The sequence below is a fragment of the Mustela putorius genome, unplaced genomic scaffold (genome assembly GCF_011764305.1).
Source record: "Mustela putorius furo isolate JIRA1106 unplaced genomic scaffold, ASM1176430v1.1 tig00000407_pilon_pilon_pilon, whole genome shotgun sequence".
Lineage (NCBI taxonomy): Eukaryota > Metazoa > Chordata > Mammalia > Carnivora > Mustelidae > Mustela > Mustela putorius.
Window position 1 is genome coordinate 28564458 of NW_025421373.1, and position 21485 is coordinate 28585942.

At 44.3% G+C, this 21485-nt stretch overlaps 1 protein-coding gene across 3 annotated transcripts in view; it reads left to right on the top strand.

Moving 5' to 3' along the window:
• Positions 1-21485, top strand: part of SGCD (sarcoglycan delta) — a 568809-nt gene that overhangs the window by 421996 nt on the left and 125328 nt on the right. For all 3 annotated transcript variants that reach the window (XM_004737739.2, XM_004737738.3, XM_004737737.3), the window contains exons 4-5: positions 3880-3967; positions 9835-9954. In XM_004737739.2, coding sequence (XP_004737796.1) covers positions 3880-3967; positions 9835-9954 — 208 coding nt within the window. The remainder of the gene's footprint in view (positions 1-3879; positions 3968-9834; positions 9955-21485) is intronic.

The following is a 21485-nucleotide window of genomic DNA, read 5'->3' on the forward strand; positions in this document are numbered from 1 at the left end:
TGTCAGCCTGATGGAGCCATTTCGTGTTCAAGTAGCCACGTGCCTTGATAGCCCCTCGAGGGCATTGTAGAACAAATAATGTCCATGTCAGTGGTCTTGAGTCATCCAGAAAAGGTTTGATTTTGTTCTGTATGTTCTGCTCTAGAGAGACAGATGTGACAGGGATTCTGCTGCACGCTCTAGTTATTTGGGGGAGAGAACCGATGTGGATGGACTGTCCTCCTCTCCCAGTGTGGGAAGAATGGTGGTGCTGGCCTCCCTTCCCCATCTCCCAGTGGGGCTCACCCTGTGTCCAGAAGAATCGAGGGCTGACTGGCCTCAGACTGACTTGACCTGGTCCAGAGCTCTGATCTTCATCAGACGCTGTGGGTCTGCCAGACTCCTTTCTGCCCTGCAGAGCGGACCTGCCAGCAGTTTCCTGCAAGCCCCTTATCCTCATCCTCGGATGGCTGCATTGAGGTCAGTTAGTGAAATTCACCAGCCCCAGGGCAGAATCTTCTGTATCAGAAATTAACCTCCCCTCCCAGGGAGCCTGCAGTCGTGAGTAGGAGGAACACAGACAGGAGAGCATTTCCCTTCTTCATTCTAATACTGCCAAGACCCCAGGGATTCTTTGCTTGGCTGGTACGTGCCCGGTTTAGTGTCACTAAGCACAGATAGCCAAATAAAAGTCACACTGACCGGCTGCCACGAGAGGCAGTTTGGAGTCTGTAAGCTGCCTCATGCATCTTACCTGGTAATTTTTTTGTTATCAGGGTCTCTGCTGGGAAGATTGCAGCAACACCTCCCAGGCTAGAATGAGGCTTTTTGTTTAAACCCTGATGTAGCAAAGACTGATCTTAGCATATTAGAACAATTAATGGTAAATTATTATAATATTTTGACACATTAATAAAAAGGAATGGGTGGCTTTCTTATATCTCTTGCTATAAACCTTAAGCAAAGCTGTTGGGAGTTTTTTTTCTGCCGTGGGATTACTTGAATAATATTAAGGGCAAGCAAGTAACATTTGAAGAAACTGGGATTTGAAAATTAGTGGTTTGCCAGCCGCACAGAGGAAGATCCTCTGAAATACGGAGATGGAAGTTGCTGGAAATAAAGAAACCCCTGACGACTGCCCAAATGGGTTGTGAAGATTGGTAATGCAAAGGGAGGTCTTCCTCATTTCTCTCCATCTTTCCCTCCCTCCTTCCCCTCCTCCTCCTGCCTCTGTCTGCACTCCCCCCCCAATCCCGCCACTCAAGCAGTTTTGGCAAATGAGGGGTGGGGACTGCTGGAGGATTTACTGTGTGCATGACGCTGGACCATGTGTGTTTTAATCATTACATAAAGAATTTAGTAATTTCAGTAATAAGTGAATTGTAATAATTCAGCCATTTTCGTGCCATTGTACATATCAAGAAACTGAGGCTTAGAACTACTACTTTGCCTATGGGCACCCAACTGGCAAGTGGTTGAGTGGGGACCGTAAACTAGGCAGGTGGACGGACTCCCAGGCTTCCGTTGCAAACATGGCACTCAGTGAGTGCCCAGTTGTGTCAGCTGTGAGCTCGCTGATCCTAGCCGTGTTGATGGTAGAGAGTGTGCAGAATGACCCACAGAGCACTTAAGTGATTTGCTCACACACCAGTCAGTGGCAACAGAATATATCCCATTCTTTCACACCTATGTGGCTCTTCCCTCTGCAGCGCCAGCTTGCCGAATAAAAGAATTAGTACATTAACTTCTAGAAACCTATAACCTCCTGTCCGGGTCCCAGGTTCTGAATCCTCACATTACTTGAATCGATTTAAAAGTTTTAAGTAGAACTTTCAAGGACTGCCAAGTGCTATGCCAAAGAAACTATTTTAGGCTAATATTTGTTACATGATGGACAGAAGATAGAAGCCTATGACAATAGTAAATGTCTTCTTCTCCTAGCTAATTAGAAAACAAAGCAAAAAGTTTACCATCAGGCAGAATGTTATCTTGAAGCCATTGTGGGGGATTCCAGTGAATCTGCAGTTGCCCTGATGAGACAGAAGGCACCGTCTCTCTCCCTGACACTGGGACAACAGCACTGGCCTGAGGGGATCTGGTTCTGCAGGGCCTGGATGGATCCTGGGCATAGGTTTTCCATTTTTGAAGTTCACCTTGGGCCAGAGGTGTTGTCCTAGGGTCAGGGAGGGAGATGGTGGCTTCCGTTTCATTAGGGCAACTCCCGATGCATTGGAGTTTTCCACAGGGGCTTGGGTGAGGGGGACGGGACACTGGAAAACCATGCTGGTGGCCGCCTTGTCCCCAGTGGCCAGCCACTCTGCCACGTGCGGCTGCTAGGCTGAGCTCACGAATCCTCTCCTACGCCCTGCCAGCTTCAGAAGGAAAAGACACGAGACACTCATCCCACAAGCTTCCTACCTCCATGATCTCCTTTTTTCATTTCGTAATGGTGAAACTTACCTATACTCTCTTTAAGGTTCAGTTGAACCATTCACAAACTTCTCCTTTGCTGCGCATGCCACAGCCTCAAGCTATGAATAATCTTACCCTTCAGGAAAGTTCTGCACCTACTCTGTTTGCAGCTCCTTAATCACCTGGGATCGGTCTCTGCCTAGTATTATTCACGTGTCCATCTTACTGATCCCATTAGATCCTAAGACTTTAAAAATAAAAGGGAGTCTTACTCATCATCACTTTCCGCACCGCTCTTAGGACCCTGGTTTTTCCAGCTCGGGACTCAGTGGTATTACAGAATTTTCGGGCAGATAAATGCCACGTGGGAACAAAGGTTTAGAAAGAAGAGAATGACTCCCCACATTCCTTCCTTTTAATAGCTATTTGGATCCTGACGTGCTCTAGCAGCATTTCATTCTTTAGTTATGGCTTTGGTTTACTTCAGAAAAGGGAGAACACCTCAGTCAGGGGTTGACAAACTACGGTCTGTGGGCGAAATCTGGCCCCTCTACCTATTCTCATTTGGCCAGTGAAATAAGAAGACATTTTACATTTTTAAATGATTTGAGGGGGAAAAAGGAAGAATAATATTCTAGGATACAGTGAGATTATGTTAAATTTAAAATTATTTGAAATTCAAATGTCACTGTCCATGAAATAAGTTTTGCTGGCATGCAGCCAGAGCCATTTGTCTGTGTACGATCTGTGATGGTTTGGCACCAAAACAGCAGTTAGGAGTTGAGTAGTTACCACAGAAACTGTACATCCCACAAAACCCAAAATATTTACTATCAGACCCTTTGCAGAAAAAGTATGCCAGCCCCTGTTCTGAGTCATTCTCAGAAATGTCTGCCACTGTGTGCAAATGGACCAGGGTGCTCTCTTTGACAAAAGAAACATTGGATGAAAGCCCAGAGAATCTTTTGGTTTGGATTGCACCTGGATTCTCACAGCAGGTGAGGAGGCCTGAGGGGCTGACCTTGGGTATTTTCCACTCGCTTTCTGCTCTCCTATAAGAACCCTCCATTGTTCCTCTGGAGAAATTACAAACTAGAAAGTGTGAAATTAGGAGATTACCAGTCATTCCTGATCATTCTATGTGCCAAAGATAACTCACATCTATAGTAAAATCTAAGGGACTCTTTGTCGCTGGGTTGCCTCTGATTCAACTCTGTGTGTGTGTGTGTGTGTGTGTGTGTGTGTGTGTGTGTGTGTTAGGGAAATCTATTTTGAGTGTGTCTCTGTGGGTCTCTTCAGAGGAAATCCATTTTGGATGAATGCCAGTTCTCATGTATGTGGGGATCATGAAGACATTTGGAGTTTCCAAATAAAGACACATCAATTAGCACTCAGAGAGACCAGTTCAGCCCCTTGGAGAGTTGTGGTTTCAGTGCTTTGTTTCAGAATTTGCCATTTACATGTGTTTTTCTTCTTTTCTTATTACAGGGTAATGCCCTGTACTTCAAATCAGCCAGAAATGTTACAGTGAACATTCTCAATGACCAGACTAAAGTGCTAACTCAGCTCATCACAGGTAAGAAACTAAAGGACTTGGCAGTGCCTGCCCCTCACTAAGTGCCCAGAGAACATAGAGCCTAACACTGAATGCAACAGCACGTGAACTAATGAAGGAAATGCACGCTAACATGTTTTACAGCATGGAGGAGAGGGTAGCATATGTGCCATGGTTCTGCTAAAGGGTAAAGCCTCATCATATGTACACATTTAACTTATGCAAACCCAACAATACTCATTTAGAGGGGCAATAAGCTATTTTTCATGTAACAGGGCTCCTAAATAGAAGAAGCCAGCTGTTTCATCTGGTGCTCAACGACAGAAAAGCTCTCTGCTCCCATGCTGGAGGACAGGCTGGCTGGGTTGGATTAACAGAGACAGCATAATATACACAAAACCCTGCACACAGACTTTATGGGGTGTAAAGGGGATTTTTGAAGGTAATTTGAATCCATACCATGTTTGCGCTGTGTCCTGACTTTGAACCTGACTCAACTGCAAAATGCAGATGTAGCTCCATTGATGATGTGTGTGTGGTCGCTTTCATTAGAGCAGATCTGCACCCACAGGGTTTTCAGCCGCATATTACGAGGTTTGGTTATTCACGTCACGGCCATAACAAGAGGCCTGGGCCTTACGGTCTCAATAATGCGCTGAGTGGTAGGATCAGTGCCCCCAGCGTAGGTTATGAACCCGGTAAGCAGGAGCCATTATGCATGCCCGCGGGGGTCGGGAAAAGAGGTGTGCGTCCAAGTAGCACTGTGGGCGGCAATGCCATTTGTTGGGCTTCCGGGCTGAGACAGAAGTGTACAGATGGACATTCGGAGAAGCCCATCACTCAGACACCCTGAAACGTCCCTGTGATTAAAACATCTGGCGCCCCCGCTCATAAACACGCCAAGGGGAAACAGGTGCCTTGTGCCCCGAGGCTTGCCGGGGAAGGGGTATCTGCGCCCTGCAGGAGCACGCGGCCCCTGATGTCTGGAGGCTCACCACCAGCGACCAGCAGGTGACTGGGACCATTTCCCAGCAGAGGGAGGAACCACCTCACTGCGCAGCCTGTAATCCGTAAACACATTGTTCCGGGCGCCCCCGGATTGGCCGCCTTGCTTACAGAGCATCTGGCCCGCAGTCATAGTGCTAAATAATTAAATAAACAGCTTCAGTAAGCAGTGATTTAAGCAGCGTGAGGGAAAATTGCCTCCAGGAGGGAGATAAGTCCGACCTCCAGTTCCCGGATTCCTCAGTTCAAAAGGAAGTTACTTAGCCCGGGGACCATTGGCCATCTATTTGCCTTGGGAGATTCGGGTCACTTGAGAGATTGTGTTTTGGTAAAGCTGGCGGTGCCCAAATGACTATTCTTCCGGCGCTGTCTCTACCCCTCCTCCTCCACCCCTACCTCTCCTCCTCCCTTCTCTCCCCAAAGCCCTTCCCCCCTCCTCCCGGCTCCCTTCCCCGTTCTCCCTTTCCATTCCGCCCCGTCCCTCCCCACGCTTCTCTCTTCTCTCTCTCTCTCCCTGTCTTTCCTCCTCCTTCTGTCTCCCACATCTCTCCTCTCTCTCTGTCTCTCCTTTTTCTCTTCTGTTTTTTCTTCCGTCCTTCCTTGTCATCTCTCTTCCCGGCTCCCCCGTCCAAGTTAGGCCCTCCTGGCGGCTGAGACACCTCTCAGAGCTCTCACAGTGAGGCCCAAGATAGCTCATATTAAAATGAGACGGGCAAAAAGCCACTCTAACAGCAGCTGGCAGGAGCCTTTCAAGATGATCACTAGAGAGGATAATAGATGGTTCAAAATATAATTCTAAGTACAGAGGCGCATGCACGCTCACCCCCTCCAGTTTTCCTTCAGGCTTCGTTTGCGTGGATGCATGTGGTGGAAAGCACAGAGTAGCTCCGGTAGACAGGGCCTGCTAAAGCTTGTTCTCCTTGGTGTCGTGCCTGCCCCAGAACAAACGACTGCTCTCGTCCAAGTAGCCAGGTTGATGAAGGCAGTCCTGAGGATCAACACTCCTGCTGACCTCAGGAAGGTCTCAGAGGCCCAGTAGAAATCCCAATGTTAGCAACTCGGGTCCATTTTTCTCATGGAAGAGGGCTTTCCGTGACAGTGAAGTTGCCAGACAAGGTCACAAATGCACATCTGGCCTACCCTGTGGCTGATTTAGTGTCCTCTCCGTAGTGGCGCATAGACGAAGCCCTATGGCCTGCATGGAGAAGGGTTGTAGGCGAGCCTTTTATGGCATCTCACCAGAGCATGGAAGGGTATCAGGATCCAGGGAGCTGGGAGAGAGGAATTAGGCAGGATGACCCCCTTCTAGCTCTGGCATAACTGGGGGCCTGCTGGTGTGTCCGGATGGGTTCCAGTCCTCCCAGTGTAGGAAATGCATTAAGGAAGTCCTCTGCACATAGCACCACGCACTGAGGGAGCTTAGCTGGAGAGTAGTTGCTGGTTACAAGTAATGGTTTTTTCATCCCAGAGAGGAACAGTGAATCCACTGAGGGACCGCCTCAGCAGTCTCCAGCTCTATTGGCATTTCCCTCCAGAATTTATCTTGCTTTCTTTCTTTTTTTAAAGATTTCAGCCACGTCTAGGACATTTGGCAGCCCCAGGTAAAATCAACAAAAGGACAAGCCATCTGCACCATTGAGCCAACAGTTGCTCTGTGGGGTTTTGGCTGAAACTGCCAACTGCAGAGCTTTATGTGTGCAAATGGCTCTGGCCCTTGGTAGATTCCTTTTTGTGTTCTGAGGAGCCCTGGAAAACAAGATAACTTAATTGTGTTTTGAGTTCTCTGATTGCTTCATTGTCTTTAGGACATTCTCTTGAATGTCTTATAAACCAATCGTAAGTTCAGAGCAGACTGGCTTTTCCCAGGCAGGTGTTCTCGACACCTCAGGGGCCTTATCTCATGATACTGCCCAGGTTTATGGAGGCAGAGGCCAAGCATTTTTTGTTCCCCACTCATACCCCCCTTATGCCATTGACTAGATCCAGAGTGGCAAACTGTACTTTCCGTATGCCTATCCCGAGGTCATTCATTCATTTATTAACGCTTCTTCACCTCCTGATCCCCAATCTCCCCACTAAAAAAATACAGAGTTAACAATCCCCATGTATTAATAAGTCATATAAATTTCACTTACAGTTTTGGCGTGATCAAGAAGTCAGCCACATCTGAGCCCTCCCCGAGTCACCTAATCCAAAGTCCTCACTTTCCATCTCTGTTCTTTCCGGATTGCACTCTGGTCCTTGTTTCCAGCTTTGCACTGCCCCTTCCCACCCATCCTCCCAAAGCAAGCCCCGCCCCTAGGGCTCCTCCTGTTTCCAGTTCAACACTCTTCTCTCTCCAGAAGAACACATCCCTGTTCTTCAGAACAATTCTGAGAGCTTAGTTCCAGACCCAGATCTTCCAGGAGCTGACCTAGTGACCTTGACAGACTCCTTAGCTCTGCTCCCACTTGTTCTTCTCAGCTACAGCACAAAGGCAGTCATGGCCAGGTCCCATGCCATTTGGAAAGTCTCTACCATGTCTGTTTCAATTTCCCATTCATTCAGGAGCCTTTCCCGTGTCCTTCCTTTTGTCAGAGGGCTCGTGGGGATGTATTGGCAGAAGAAGAGGACTGCCAAATTGGCATGATTGATTACGTGAATGAGGCAAGGGCACTGGGAGGTGATTGTCATTAAGTGTTTTCAATGTGTTGGGACCATTGCATTAGAAAAACAGTGATGAGTTATGATCACAATGATGATAATCACTAGAGAAGTCCCCTACATTTCACACCACTTTCCCACCTAGAAAGTTGTTTTTATAAACAGAATAATTTGATCCTTTTAATCTTTCTATGTCGTAATAGAATAGATAGATGGTGATAGTACACTTTTATAGACGCAGAAATAAAGGTTCAGAAAGATCGAAGGATCTTCCCAAAGTCACATTACTAGACAATGAGAAAGTTGGAACATAATTCTTCTGATTCTTAGTCTGGTGGTCCTGCCAATAAGAACAGCAGCCCTAGATGTCCAGGAGTAGTCTTGGAATCATAACTCAAACCTCTGTGTTCTCGTGTTTGAACATAAATAATCTTGCAGAACATCAGCACCCGAGAAGGCCACTTGGTTGGTCATGAGGGATCCACAGAACACAAAAAACAAAGACAATTCTAATCTTGTCTGAATACAGACAAAAATGGAAACATTTATCCAAACCACTAAAGTGACCGAACATCCCTCAATCCTGGTTACTATCAGTGACTGCTGCTTCTTTATCCATTACAGCCTTAGCATTCTCTGGTCTTCTCTACCTCTAGAGAAGAGATAGATAAAAGATAGATAACATGACAGTTGTAAAATTACTCCCACTTTCCAATAGCACTTAATCCAGAGCAAAGCCTTGTTTCCTTGAACCAAGTCCCCAAAAAACCTAACATAAAACCAAATAATTCTAATAAGTTTTTTTTTTTTTTTTTTTTTTTTTTTTTTTTTTACTGAGATGCCCTGTGTGGTTGCCCATGGTGTGTGTTCTCCATCACAGCAATGAATAATAAACTCAACTTGTTCACCTATATCTGTGTTCCTCTTGGTCTTTGCCTGGAAGGCATTGAGGGCGCTTTCACTACTACTTTTTATAGTTAAGTGACACTGTCTTGAAAAATAACCAGAGACAAAAATGCCCCATCAGAATCCCCTGTGGAGTTTTGGGAAAATAAAAGATTTCTACTCCCTAACCTCAAAAATTTTTTTTTTCCTCTATGAATTTCCAGACCAAAAGATAAATTCCTTTTGATCTGAGTGAGGTTCGGTGAGGATGATTACATCCCCAGGTTTCTCTGATGCATTTTTGCAGAGCAGCTTTGAAGAGGCCCCTGAACTTGAGGCATTTAGGTAGCTCTAGCTCAGAGAAACCAAAAGGTCTCCTCTTGTTGTTGTTTTTATTGTTTTAAAAAAATTATAACACACTAACATTTTATTTTTTCCATGGTACCTAAAACTCTGCAGTTTTCTGAATCATTAGAGTTTAAATTTGTGTCTGTCTCCATCAGAAGATGCCATCATGATAGCCCGGCTTCAAGAATGGCATCTGTTGGGCGCCTGGGTGGCTCAGTGGTTAAGCCGCTGCCTTCGGCTCGGGTCATGATCTCGGGGTCCTGGGATCGAGTCCCGCATCGGGCTCTCTGCTCGGCAGGGAGCCTGCTTCCCTCTCTCTCTCTCTCTGCCTGCCTCTCCGTCTACTTGTGATTTCTCTGTCAAATAAATAAATAAAATCTTTAAAAAAAAAAAAAAAGAATGGCATCTGTTGTCCTATGATAAACCCTTTGAAAATGTATTGAATGAAATTCTAGCATAAAAGATTTGACAACTTTCTAGCAATTAATAGCAATATATTCTAGCCTTTTCTGCCAGGAAATGATCTATATACTGAGGACGAAGACTTGCCTGGTGCCACATGCAGCCACTGGGTTAAGAGTGAGACAAACTTCAGTTGAATTTAAAGCATCCTTTCCAACGGTTACAGATGTTGGCCAAAAGAGAAAGATGGCAAAAGATACACTGATTACTTCAAGAGTGTTGAGCTTTCTGTGCCTTGATACACTTAAGCCAAAATCTACAAGTATTTGACAGAAATTTGGTGGTTAGCTAAGGGAGATCTCATCCAAACATTAGTCTGAAGAAGGGACACGATGGCCTTTAAAATCATAGCCTGAGAGCATATGATAAAAAGTAATTGACAAGACATGGCTAGAGTCACAAGACTGACTTTCACAGTTGCCTTCTGAAAACCAGTCCACTTACATTCAAGGCCAATACAGTCTTGTCATATGTATGTGTTCTATGAAAAGCTCTTTGTAAATGAATGCAATGAGACTAACTCTCTCTCTCACTCCTGCTTCTAGGTCCAAAAGCCGTAGAAGCTTATGGCAAAAAGTTTGAAGTAAAGACAGTTTCTGGAAAATTGCTCTTCTCTGCAGATAACAACGAAGTGGTGGTAGGAGCTGAAAGATTAAGAGTTTTAGGTAAGGAAACCTTAATCCTTTAATTGGTTAGATGCCAATGCATGCATTTTAGAGGAAAAGTAAAATGGTGCCTAGAAGAGAGATTTAGGTCTATTACCTGGATTCTCTTAAGGCAAGGTCGATGAACTCCCCTACCCCTCACCTTAGAACTAGGTTTCCCGCCCGCCCCCCCACCCCCGCCATGAAAATGTCTCAAGTCTTGTGTTTTTGTGGCATAACTCCTAGCGCTGAGCTTCAGGTAGGAATTTGTGTTCATGCTGACAAGTATAAGGGAGCACATCCTGTCCTCACAGACTAGTGGTCTTGGAAGAAGCAGTCAAGACCTATATACGTGATTCAAAGATTCCTAAACCTGACTGTAAATGAAGAATCATCTAGGGAACTTCTGAAGAGTTTAGGTTCACAGATCTAACCATGACTCACTGAATTAGAGGCTCTGGTGGAAGGGCCCAAGAATTTAATTCTGAAAAGATGCGCGGGGGTCTCTGTGGGGCCGCTAATGGACTCCTGGGATGGGAGCTCACAACAAAGTAGTCTTCTGTGGCTGTATACTGAAACACTGTAGTGTGGTGGTTTAGGAGTCCAGGAGCTGGAGCTAATCTTCCCCCCATCCTTGCTCTGTCACCAATTAGCTGTGTGACTTTGGGCAACATACTGACCTCGCTGAGCCGGTTTTTTTTACTGCTTGGTTGACCCAAGAACATCTACCATCTCAAGTGGTCCCTAGGGCTGAATGCGTTCCTCTTGTATCTGCCAGGTGTTTTGAATTCGGTGTGTTTCACTTTAGAGCACAATGCTTTTCTTCCTCCTCAAATTTGTCCCATTTTCAGATGAGTAAATGAAGGCTTGACGAGGTAGAGAAACTTGTCCAAGGTCCAGTGACTGTTCAAAGTCTTACCCATGGACTCCAGCCTAAGTGCACCTAAATGCACATAGATATGGTTCTCAGACCTTAGCCAACCCTTAACACTTATTTCTCTATTATGTGTAGAGATGGCACTTTCTATATTAGTTTTAGGTTTTAAGGGACAGTGGGAGAAACAAACACAAAAACTTCAGGCTCTCCTTTTGTTCCAGAATACTTTGCTATACCAGCTGTAGAATAATTGCCCAGGGGAAAATGTGGTGGTTATCTCATGCTCAGATCATTCTATACAAATGTGGTTTGGCACTTTCTGTTAGTGCGTTGGCCCTTCGTGAGTCACCTCACTTCTTTAAAATCTGAATCTTTGGAAGGATTCAAGATCATTTCAGGTGTCCAAACACTTCAGCTTAATCTTTGTGTATGAAACTCCAGGATAGTATCATTTAAGAACTCTTCCCCCCACCACCCCACTGTTGAGTAGATGAAGGACTAGAAGGTTATTGTAGTTTTTGGTTGCTTGAAGGCAGGTGGATATTTTTGTTGTTGTCATGGCGTCTGCTTGTGATATTTTACTTAGAGAACAATTTAGGACAAAAATCTGTCTCTCTCCATCATTAGGAACATTTGCTTTTTTTATGTAAAAATGTAGAAAGGAAGCATCATAAGAAATACCACTGCTGCTATCAATGCTACCAAGATTAGGAAATGACCACCCCACAAATCTCGCATCAACCTACTCAGTGAAATGAGCCTGGTGTGTTGCAGAAATGAGCTTCCTGTCAGCTGGGATTCAGCCATATGGTGTGGAACGAGAAGTTTAGGCAATTTCATTTTCAGCTTAATGAGAAGTTTGTCTTTTTGAGTCATCAGACTGAACAGGCTCTTGGGAGGTTTGAATCTGGATGCATATTTCACGGTGGAGTCTAACATAACTGGATGTGAATCTTCGCTCCCACCCTTAGAATCTGATGGACCTACTCAAGTCTGTTTTTCTCTCTAAGCCTTAGTTTCCCCATGTATAAAACAAAGACAGTGGATCAAAATGGAGAGTGGAAGAATGAATGGATATAACAAGAAACATATGGAAAGGAATCAGTTATTTCTGTTGGTAGTTGAGGACGAATAGCAGTAGAAAATCATAAGGAATAAGCCTAAGAAGATAATGCCTCCAGAATATAGAAGATTATCTCAATTGTTTATATTGTTCTCTGGATAAGTACACCCACCTCTTCAGTTTTCAGGACAGTGACTTCCTTGTGCACACTCAAAGGATCCTGAATAGTATGACAAAGGGACTGGAAGTCATGCTTCATAAAGAAGGTTCAACTATCTGGAAATTTTTATCTGGCAAGGGATATGGGGGGCAGGGATCACTATGGGTGGGTCATAATTACTGATCTATCATACATGCACATCTTTCCTGAGGAAAAGAGAGCAGGCAAAGGTAAATAGTGGAGTGGCTGAGAGTATAGGTTGTGTAGTTGACATCGGTCAATAGTCCTTGTTTCTGTCATCCATCAGCCAGGGCCTTAGGATGTCACTTCATCTCTCTAGGTGTCCTTCTGTGCAGTGACATAGTATAAGAATGCTTGGCTCTTGGTGCGCGTAGATGGCTCAGTGGGTTAAGTGTCTACCTTCTGCTCAGGTCATGGTCTCGGGGTCCTGGAATGGAGCCCCACATCAGGCTTCCGGCTCAGCAGGGAGTCTGCTTCTCCCTCTCGCTCTGCCTCTCTCCCCAACTTGTGTGCACTCTCGTTCTCTCTCCCTCTTTCTCTCCCTCTGAAATGAGTAAATAAAATATTAAAAAAAAAAAAAAAAAAGAATGCCTGGCTGACACAGTGGTTGGGAAAACTACACGACACAGTGTATGGAAAGCGAATAGCACAGTAAGTGGTACACAGTAAGCACTCTATAGATGCTATCCGTCAGGTTGGTGATGGTTTCTGTTGGTTCACTTGGGCTTCAGCGGACCCATCACATTCTAAAATTATATGCAATCCTATATGCTTGCATAAGAAGGTACTCAGAAATTGGCAGAGAACTTGTGGAAGTATTCCTATGTTCATTAAGTTTAGACTAGTGGATTTCCTGGACATAGGAAGGGCCAGAAGAAAACGAGCCTTTAGTTGCCAAGAAATACTACACTGCCCACTCCACCCAGGTGCACATGAGGCTGATCTTGCTAGCATGTGTGTTCTCAAGTCAGACTTACATGATTGAAGGGTTGAAGGCCTGGGTTGAATTCCCAAAATTAGAGGGTCTCTTCCTCTACTCAATAAGACACCGGCTCTCAAAGTATGGGTCCTTGAATGGGGAGCATCATCTCTAGCCTACTCGTTAGTCTTACAGACTCTCAATCTCCACCCAGACCTAATGAACCAGAAACTCAGGAGTGGGGCCCAGCAAGCTGTCTTTGAACAAGCCTTCCAGGTGATCTGATGCATGTGCAAGCGTGAGAACCACTGACCTAAGACCCTCCCAACTTTGTCCCAGCTTTGCTAGTAGCTTTCAGTTGAGTTCAGGCTCCGCTTTGATCACTTTGCTCCAGAAAAGCCTCAGTATGAATATAGCTAACACACGTTAAGGGTTTACTCTGTGCAAAATGCTAAACTAATCACCATGAATAGAGACACTGGGTAGGAAGGGCCCTGGCTTATCACCTCGATGTACAGAGGAACCAGCTGAAGCACAGAGTGATGTGAAACTTGCTCAGAGTTCCACAGAGAGAAACCAGTGGAGTCGCGATCTGAGTCCAGGCAGTCTTCCCACTGTACGTGTGATTCCTATCCCGATCATCTTCCCTGAGCTCCACAGTAACTCTGCACCACGAGGAGAGGATAGGAGGACCAGGCAACTGTTTTCCAGCTGTTCCTCCCTTCCTGGCTTCTAGCTACTCCACTGTTGCCACAGTCCTCCAAGGTCTCTGACTTTTCCTCTGCTTCCCTCATTAGCCCTTCTTTCACCTCGTTAAGTAACCTGGACTTGCCCTTGGCATTGGCCGTGGACTCCCTCCAGGCTCATTTCCTTGTTTGCCTCTTCACGTGTCTGTGGGCAGTCCCACACTTATAAAGGGCTTCAACATTGGCTCCTTTTCAGCTGACCCCACATCAGTATTTGCTTTGAACTGCCTTCCCACTTCAAATTCCAAATTCCCAGTAAGTAGCCTGTACTTTCCTGCACAGAGGTCATTCCAGTACTTCTCCTTGTGCAGTTGGACTCAGGTATCTTCCAGCAAACTTCCTGCCTCACCAGAGCCCACTTTCTAACTCTACTGATAGGGGCTGTCTCCTGGTGCCCGGGTCCTCTAGTCTCTTTGTTTTCCTGCAAGTGCCAGGCCCTGTCTGTCTCTATATAGCCCTGATGTCTTTGCCACCCTTGGGATTTCCATACTGCAAAATGTTCTCTTTAGAATAGACATAAGAAAATTCAAGACTGTAGTCAGGCCCATTTCTTTCATTACCAAAAGGGTATAAGTTAGTGTGCAAGATAAGGCATGATATTGTTCAGCTTTAATTGCAGAACAAAGTTATTAAATATGGGACAGGAATGATCTTTAAAAAAAAAAAAACAAGAAAAGAGGCAGCATAAAAGTCAGCACATTCAAGAGGCAACTTCATGGCGACGTCAGGGAAAAATAACTGATTTTCATTAATGACCAATTTCATTGAACAATGAATTGGACATTCTAGCATTTATAAACAAAGTGTAATTATAAAATGTTATTCTAATTGTTAATTAGGTCTATTTATACTCTAGATTAGTTTTTTAAATATGTCCTCTAGATACTACTTGATGCTAATTATCTGAGTTACATTATTATCGATTGAAAAACATTTTTAATTAATTTTAAAGCCATTTAAATTAGCAGAAGATTTACAGAAATTTACATGTGGTCTGATGCTAATTTTTTAGGAAGACATCAGATGATACATTTAGCCTTTTGAATTAGTTTTTGATGAAACTTTCTGTGGCAACCTGGCAATTGATAATTATGGTGAAAGGAGTGGTGTATTTTTCGTGGTGGTCATTCATTAAATAGGTGTATGTGTGTGTGTGTGTGTGTGTTCATCATATAGAGATAGATATATCTAGAAATATATATATATATAATATATATATATATATATAAATATATATTATATATATATATTTCTAGATATATCTATATATCTATAATTATATATATAATTATAGATTTATAATTATATATATAATTATATATATTATATATATATTATATATATAAATATATATATATATATATATATATATTCAAGTGTGTGTGTGTGTGTGTGTGTGTGTATATATATATATATATATCACCCTAAATCACCACAGCTGGCATCATGGAGATACAAAGATGTGTGTCCCTGTTCGCACTCCCTCAGAAAGCTCTCTATCCCTTCAGCGAGACGAGACACACATGCAGAAAACAGACTACTTAGAAGTTTAGAAGTAAAGTGACTAAAACTACAGAATCCAGCTGCAAACGGCTAGAGAGAGTCTAGATAACTGCTTAATTGGGAAGTTTTGAACTAGACCTTGAGTACACATGGCCACATCAGAACCTGTAGGGGAAATGTGTGCTTGGTGAATGACAACACATGTTCATAGTCAGGACTCAATTGTTTAGGAGGTGGGGAGACCAGTTGCCTCTTGTGGTAGAGAAGTCCATTAGTAGTTGGCTTCAGGCTAGATTCAGTGGCTCAAATGAGGTAACCTCAATTTAGTTTCTCCCTTTCTCTGAACGCCTATGAGGTCTGTTATACAACCATGCATTTTGTCTTCAAAAAGCAGAAGGGGTCCTTACCTTCTGAATGCAAATCCAACAGAGGCCTGAGTTTTCCTCTTACTAGACTGGCGTGGGCCATATGCCCATCCCTGAACCAGTCATTGTGACCACAGTGATGGAGTTTGCTGGTAAGCAAGGCCTGGGCTGTATCTCACCTAGAGCTAAGGTTGGAAATGACCAAGAATGAGCTGGAGGGGACCATTGTCCAAAGGGAAATAGGGATGTTGTTTCCAGGAGAGGGAATGGGCGCTGGGCAAAAACCAGAAAATATTCATTAAATCAAATATATGACCAATATATATGGAGATTCTGATGGCCATGCCTGACCATGGTACCCAGGAATTGTGAAGACCAGCAGATGCTTTCCAAGCTCTCATCCTCTTGCTCACTCATCGGCACAGACATGGGTCTCCTTGCTTCATCACCAGGCATACTCTCACCTCCCAGCATTTATGTCTACTGTTCCCTCCACACAGAATGCTCTTCTCCAGTCTGCATAGAGGACCTCTCCTTTTATGGCTTAAATGTCACTTCACCACACATCCTTAGCTGCCTTATAAAAATAGCACATTCCTGATTTCAGTGTTTGTACCAAGAGTTGGCAAAGTAGGCCTGTGGCCCAGTGAGGCTAAACGCACCGCCTAGTTTTGTAATGTTTATTGGAACACAGCAGTGCTCATTTACGTATTATCTATGGTTGCTTTCACACTACAACAGCAGGGTGGAGTAGCTGAGACAGATCAGATGGCCTGCAAAGCCTAAAATATTTATAATTTGGCACTATCCAGAAAAAGTTTGCATATTCCTGGTCTGTGTCTTTATTCCCTATTCATCTTCAAGGCAGATATCACAACATGCATGGTGATGATAAAATGTTTATTTCATGTGAAAATATGCTTATTTTCATCCTCTCCTCCTCATTAGAATGTAAGCTTTATGATAGCAGGAACTTTTGTTTTTCAGAATCTAGAACAGTGTTTGGAGCATTGTAACTGCTCAGTAATATTTGTTGCGAGAATAGAATAGAATAGTGTTCAATAGATTGATCACTGGAATGTTTGCTAACCAATCTCTATAGAGAACAGGAGGGAGGGATAATATGCACCCAAGTTAAGAGAATATTATTATGCTTTCGTTGAGGATTCATAAGGACCTAAACCAGGATGGAAAGAGAAGCGAAGACAAATAGGAAAGAGCATCTTGAAGTAGAACGAATGAAATTTGGCAACTAAATGCATGTGGAGGGTCAAGAGGGGAAGTCGGGGATGGCTCTGGTGTTGTGCACTGTGTAGCATCATTAACACAACTGTATCAGAGCAACAAAACAGGTTTGGAATTGGAGAGAAATGGTTCAGCTTTAAATGCCCTAAGGAAGCACCTAAGGAAGAGGCCAGGTGTCCAGTGGGAAATGCCAGTGACATTGGTCCACTAGCAGGGGGTCAAGAGCCATCCATCCATCCATCCATCCATCCATGTATCCTTGAACTCAGGGGCTCCAAAGAGGAGGTGTTCTAGAAGGGCATCCCAGAGCAAGAACTCAGAGATGCTCCTCAAACAGAGCCCCCAAACAACCCCTCGCCCAATTTTTCCTTTGAGCAGACCTCCAGAACTGCTTTATCAAGGCCGTGGCTGCCTTCCTGGAGGCATCCTTGGATGTTGAGGTTCGCATCCCATGTTCCCATGTTCATATGCTTTTTCTTATCTATTCCACCTTTCTCCATGACAAGGAACTCAGTGCTTTAGAACATGACCAGCTGGTTCCGCCATAACTACCAGCCAGGTGATGTTGGCCATGTGACTCTAATTACATAGGTCATGTGCGTGGTTCTAAATAAACAAGATCACCCCCTTTTGCTTTGCCCTCCATCTTTTCATGCTTCTCTTCCTTTCTGAAGTATCTCATCCATGAGTGAAAGGAAGCATGAAAGAGGTGACAGGTTATAGTGAAAATGGAACACTGTGCCTTTTACATGGTGGTGAAGTCTGAGGAAGTCAGACATTGATCCTTGAGAGATGAGAGCCTACCAGTCTAATAGGGACATTTGCGTGACAAGTCAGAGTAGCCTGGGACCAGCCAGGGCCCTCTTTCTGCTTTCTCCTCTGTTATCATTACCAGAGATAATCAACAGGAGATCCAACTATTTAAAAAGAATTGCCTGTTGTAAAGTTCTCCTCCAGCATCTCATTCCAGACTTGGTTTATTATTTACAGGAACACAGGAATAATGTACTCGATCATAAAGATACATTTCCCATAAATAATGTAGCGAGAAAGCCAAGTATAAGAGTCTCAGATGAACAACCCCAACCTTCATAAACAGAGCTACTTAATGAGAAAAAGCACAATTCTACAATAGAGAAATAATAATGGGGTTTCATCTGAAATGCTACTGGCGTACAACTGTCATAATTCTCCAAAAAGTAAAAAAGAGCCCGGCCAAAAGCCTTGGTGATTGTACTGCCTCGTTTCATGCACCCAGCCATCCATGGGCGCAGGCATCATAAGCTGCCACGGTTCAGGGTGCACCTTCATCCCCCAAGCTTGCGGGCTTGAATCCTGATGCAAAAGCATTTGCTGGGCCCCACACACTTTTCCCTTTGGCAAGAGGGAGATGTGATTTAATATCAGCGGGATGGATTCATCGTACTGTGTAGACATTGCCATCTGTCCCAGCAGCATTGCCTTAGCAGACCTCCCCAGTCGCTGAGCCATTGTCTCCGTCGCTCTCACGTGGGGAGGAGGGTAGGAGGAGGAGAAAGGCAGTTGGGGACATTGGAGAGCTTTCTAGTTTGATTAAAGAGCCGATGAGGTTCACTCCTTGGCTGCTTCCAAAAGAACCAATTCCAGCACTTACTCAGGGAGGGGTTTGTTTCAGCTTTTTCATCTTCGGAACCAACAACAACTTGAAATTCTCCACCGAGCGACAGCTAATGTGCTTTCAGGCATCTGTTGGTTTGTTTTTATCATCAGAGTTGTCTTCTTGGCAGTTCATACCAAGAGCAGCGTATTTTCAAATGAGGAAATAAAGTTCTGCCAGGACATCCTCAATGTCAAAAGACTGTCCATATAGTCCAGGTGTATTGTTGCCTTTCTCATTAATTGTATTCACTCTTGCAGAATATTCTTATTCAACCCAAAGTCACCTGAGTTGATACTCTCCCCCTCTCTTCCCAGCAGAGACCAAGGGGAATGTTGGTGTTTCACAGTGACACCAGGAATTTAATGAGATGACAATGTGAATAAGAAACTTTCGGTGTGCAGACTGGGGAAGGAAATTAACTTCATTCTCCTTTATTGGAGGGACTTGAATTTAATTCTGCTTATTTGAGTGGGAGAAAAGAGTGCTAAAAATACTTCCCTCAGCAACTTAGGCTTCCTCTCCCACCTTGCTTTATGCTTTTGCTATGTACTACTCTTCTAATCTTAACCCCTTTTATACTCTGCCTTCTCTAGGAATCATGGGTAAAGGTGGCAAGGGTGAATCTAAACAAAAGGAGTGAGGAGATGGAGAGAGGAGAGATTATTCAGAACCCTTTGGGGCACAGGATAGAAGCGAATGCCTGTGTTCCCTTTGTGACGGTAGGACAGCAGCCTGGTTAGATGGGTATGGGGTTTCGAGACAGATTGCCTGGACATCTCTCCTGGCTTTCTTGGCACAACCTTGGGCAAGTTTCTACATTCTGAAAGCCACAGGTTACCCATCTTTAAAATTAGGGTATTACGAGTACCTGTGTCTATTGTATGAAAAGTTCCTAGCACATGCTAAGCACATTTAAGTGCCCACTATTATCAATGCCCATTACTATTGTTCCTTATGCCCGTTTCTACGGAGCACCATTTGTGCAACGATCACCAGACAAAGCTCGATGCGGAGATGTAAGGACACAGCCTAAAATTCTCTTGATCTCAAGTAGGTCATAGTCTAGTAGGGGTGTCAAACCGCATATGCAGTGAAATATTGTATAGCGCTGGAAATGTTTCTTAGGAAGTTAAATAGAATCTAGAAGTTAGCTCTTGGCTGCCGTAGGTGCTAAGAGGACTCCCCCGTAATGCTGAAGAACGGGGGCAGGATACCAAGCCAATAGAGATGGCCCAGAGAACTTCCCAGAGGAGAAACTGAGGGAAAGTGTGAGGGGGGAGGGGGCTTGACTTAGCAGAGTCAGAGGAATGTCCCACAGCCTCGCCAGGGGCAGGGTCAGCAGAGCCACAGAGGAAGTGGAGTGAGCTGCTCTTGTTTTTTTCCAGCAAATAAGCACACTGGGATTTATTTTGGGGGAAGATATTGTTATTATCAGCAGAGCATAGACAAGAATCGCTCACTGCCCCCAAAGCCCGAGTTAAGGAGACACCTCAGAGTTCTGCTAGAGCCTGGCCAGGATGTCCCCCTCTCAGCAGTGTACCATGCAGGATGTGGCTGAATGGTTAATGGAGGTATTCCATATGATTTTGATTCTGTGAGCCAAAGAGAAAAGTATACTTCGACAATTGGGAGTTATTTATGATGCAAGAACTCTCCCGGGTCCAAAAAAAGAAAGGGAATGACCTCAGCAGGAAGGTTCTTGGCATTATATAAGCCTTGGTGCAGGCAGTTCTCATTTAAGTTCTGTTGCATTCAACAAATTGAGCGCCTATTGTGGCCAGCTGCTTTGCTGACCCAAGGACTCCGGGGACCCCCGCCTTTCTGGATTCCATAGCCAAGCAAGAAAGACAGTTGTTATTACCATTTACATGAGAGGAATGTGACTTGTCATAGTAGAAGTACCAGATGTCATGGAAACATAATATTAAGAGTTATTAACCTCACTTTGCCAGTAAGGGAAGTCTGCCTGAAGGAAATGATGTTTCAGTTGAGACTGGAAGGATAAATGGAAGTTCATTCAGGAAATGGGGTCAGAAGGCTGGGTGTGGAGGGACATGTACAAAGTCCTGGGGAAGCGGGACCTTTCAGAAGAAGTTTTACAACTCCAGCTCAGCCAGGGAGGGAAGGTCAAGGAGCAGTATGCCCAGCTATGAAAAGAGACAGGCTGTAATTATGATAGTTAGCATTTATTAAATGCTTACTCTCTGCCAGATACCATTGGAGTCTCTTTACATGGGTTAACTCACTTCTCAAGACGGGCCCTCTAAGATAACTTTCATTATTATGCTCATTGTACATAAGAACAAACGGACCAATGCAGAAGCAAGTTCCCCAAGGTTGTGTAGAAGTTCACTTGTTGAAGTGAGATGCAAATCGAGATAATCAGACTTCAGAGCCTTCATTCGGTTTTTTTGTAACTTTGTTGAGATGGAATTCACATATCCTACAATTCAGCCGTTTAAAGTGTGCAGTTCATATATCTTTTAACATATGTCACGTCTATGTAGCAACAAATATATGTGTTCATGTCTGTTCCATCCGTATATATATTTGGTATGTAGGTCACGTGGCATATGTGTGTATGCTATACATACACGCATTGTTGCATAAATATACAAACGCTATGTGTACATGGAACATTGTGGAGTTGGGTGTACCTGTGCAGCTATTATAAAACCATACTGTCAACGTGGCTGCTGTGTGTCCTAGTAAAGTACTTAGATGCAAGGATAATGCAAAGACATTGAAGGACTTCAAACAGGGCAGCGACGGGATTTGCTTCACAATTTATAGGACGGCATGAGCAGGATGAGCTGGGAGGGGTAGGTCGGACAGATCCATAGCTTATGGGACCAGACACATCTGTGAGGTCTTTGCTTGGAGGTTTAATTCAAAAAGGCATTCCAAAGAAAGAGTGGTGCAGCCTGCTCTGCAAGACCTCCCGTGCCCCCAGACAGCTCATCTTGCCCATTTTTCCTCTCATCCCCAAGGAAACAGGCTGAGTATACGAGGAA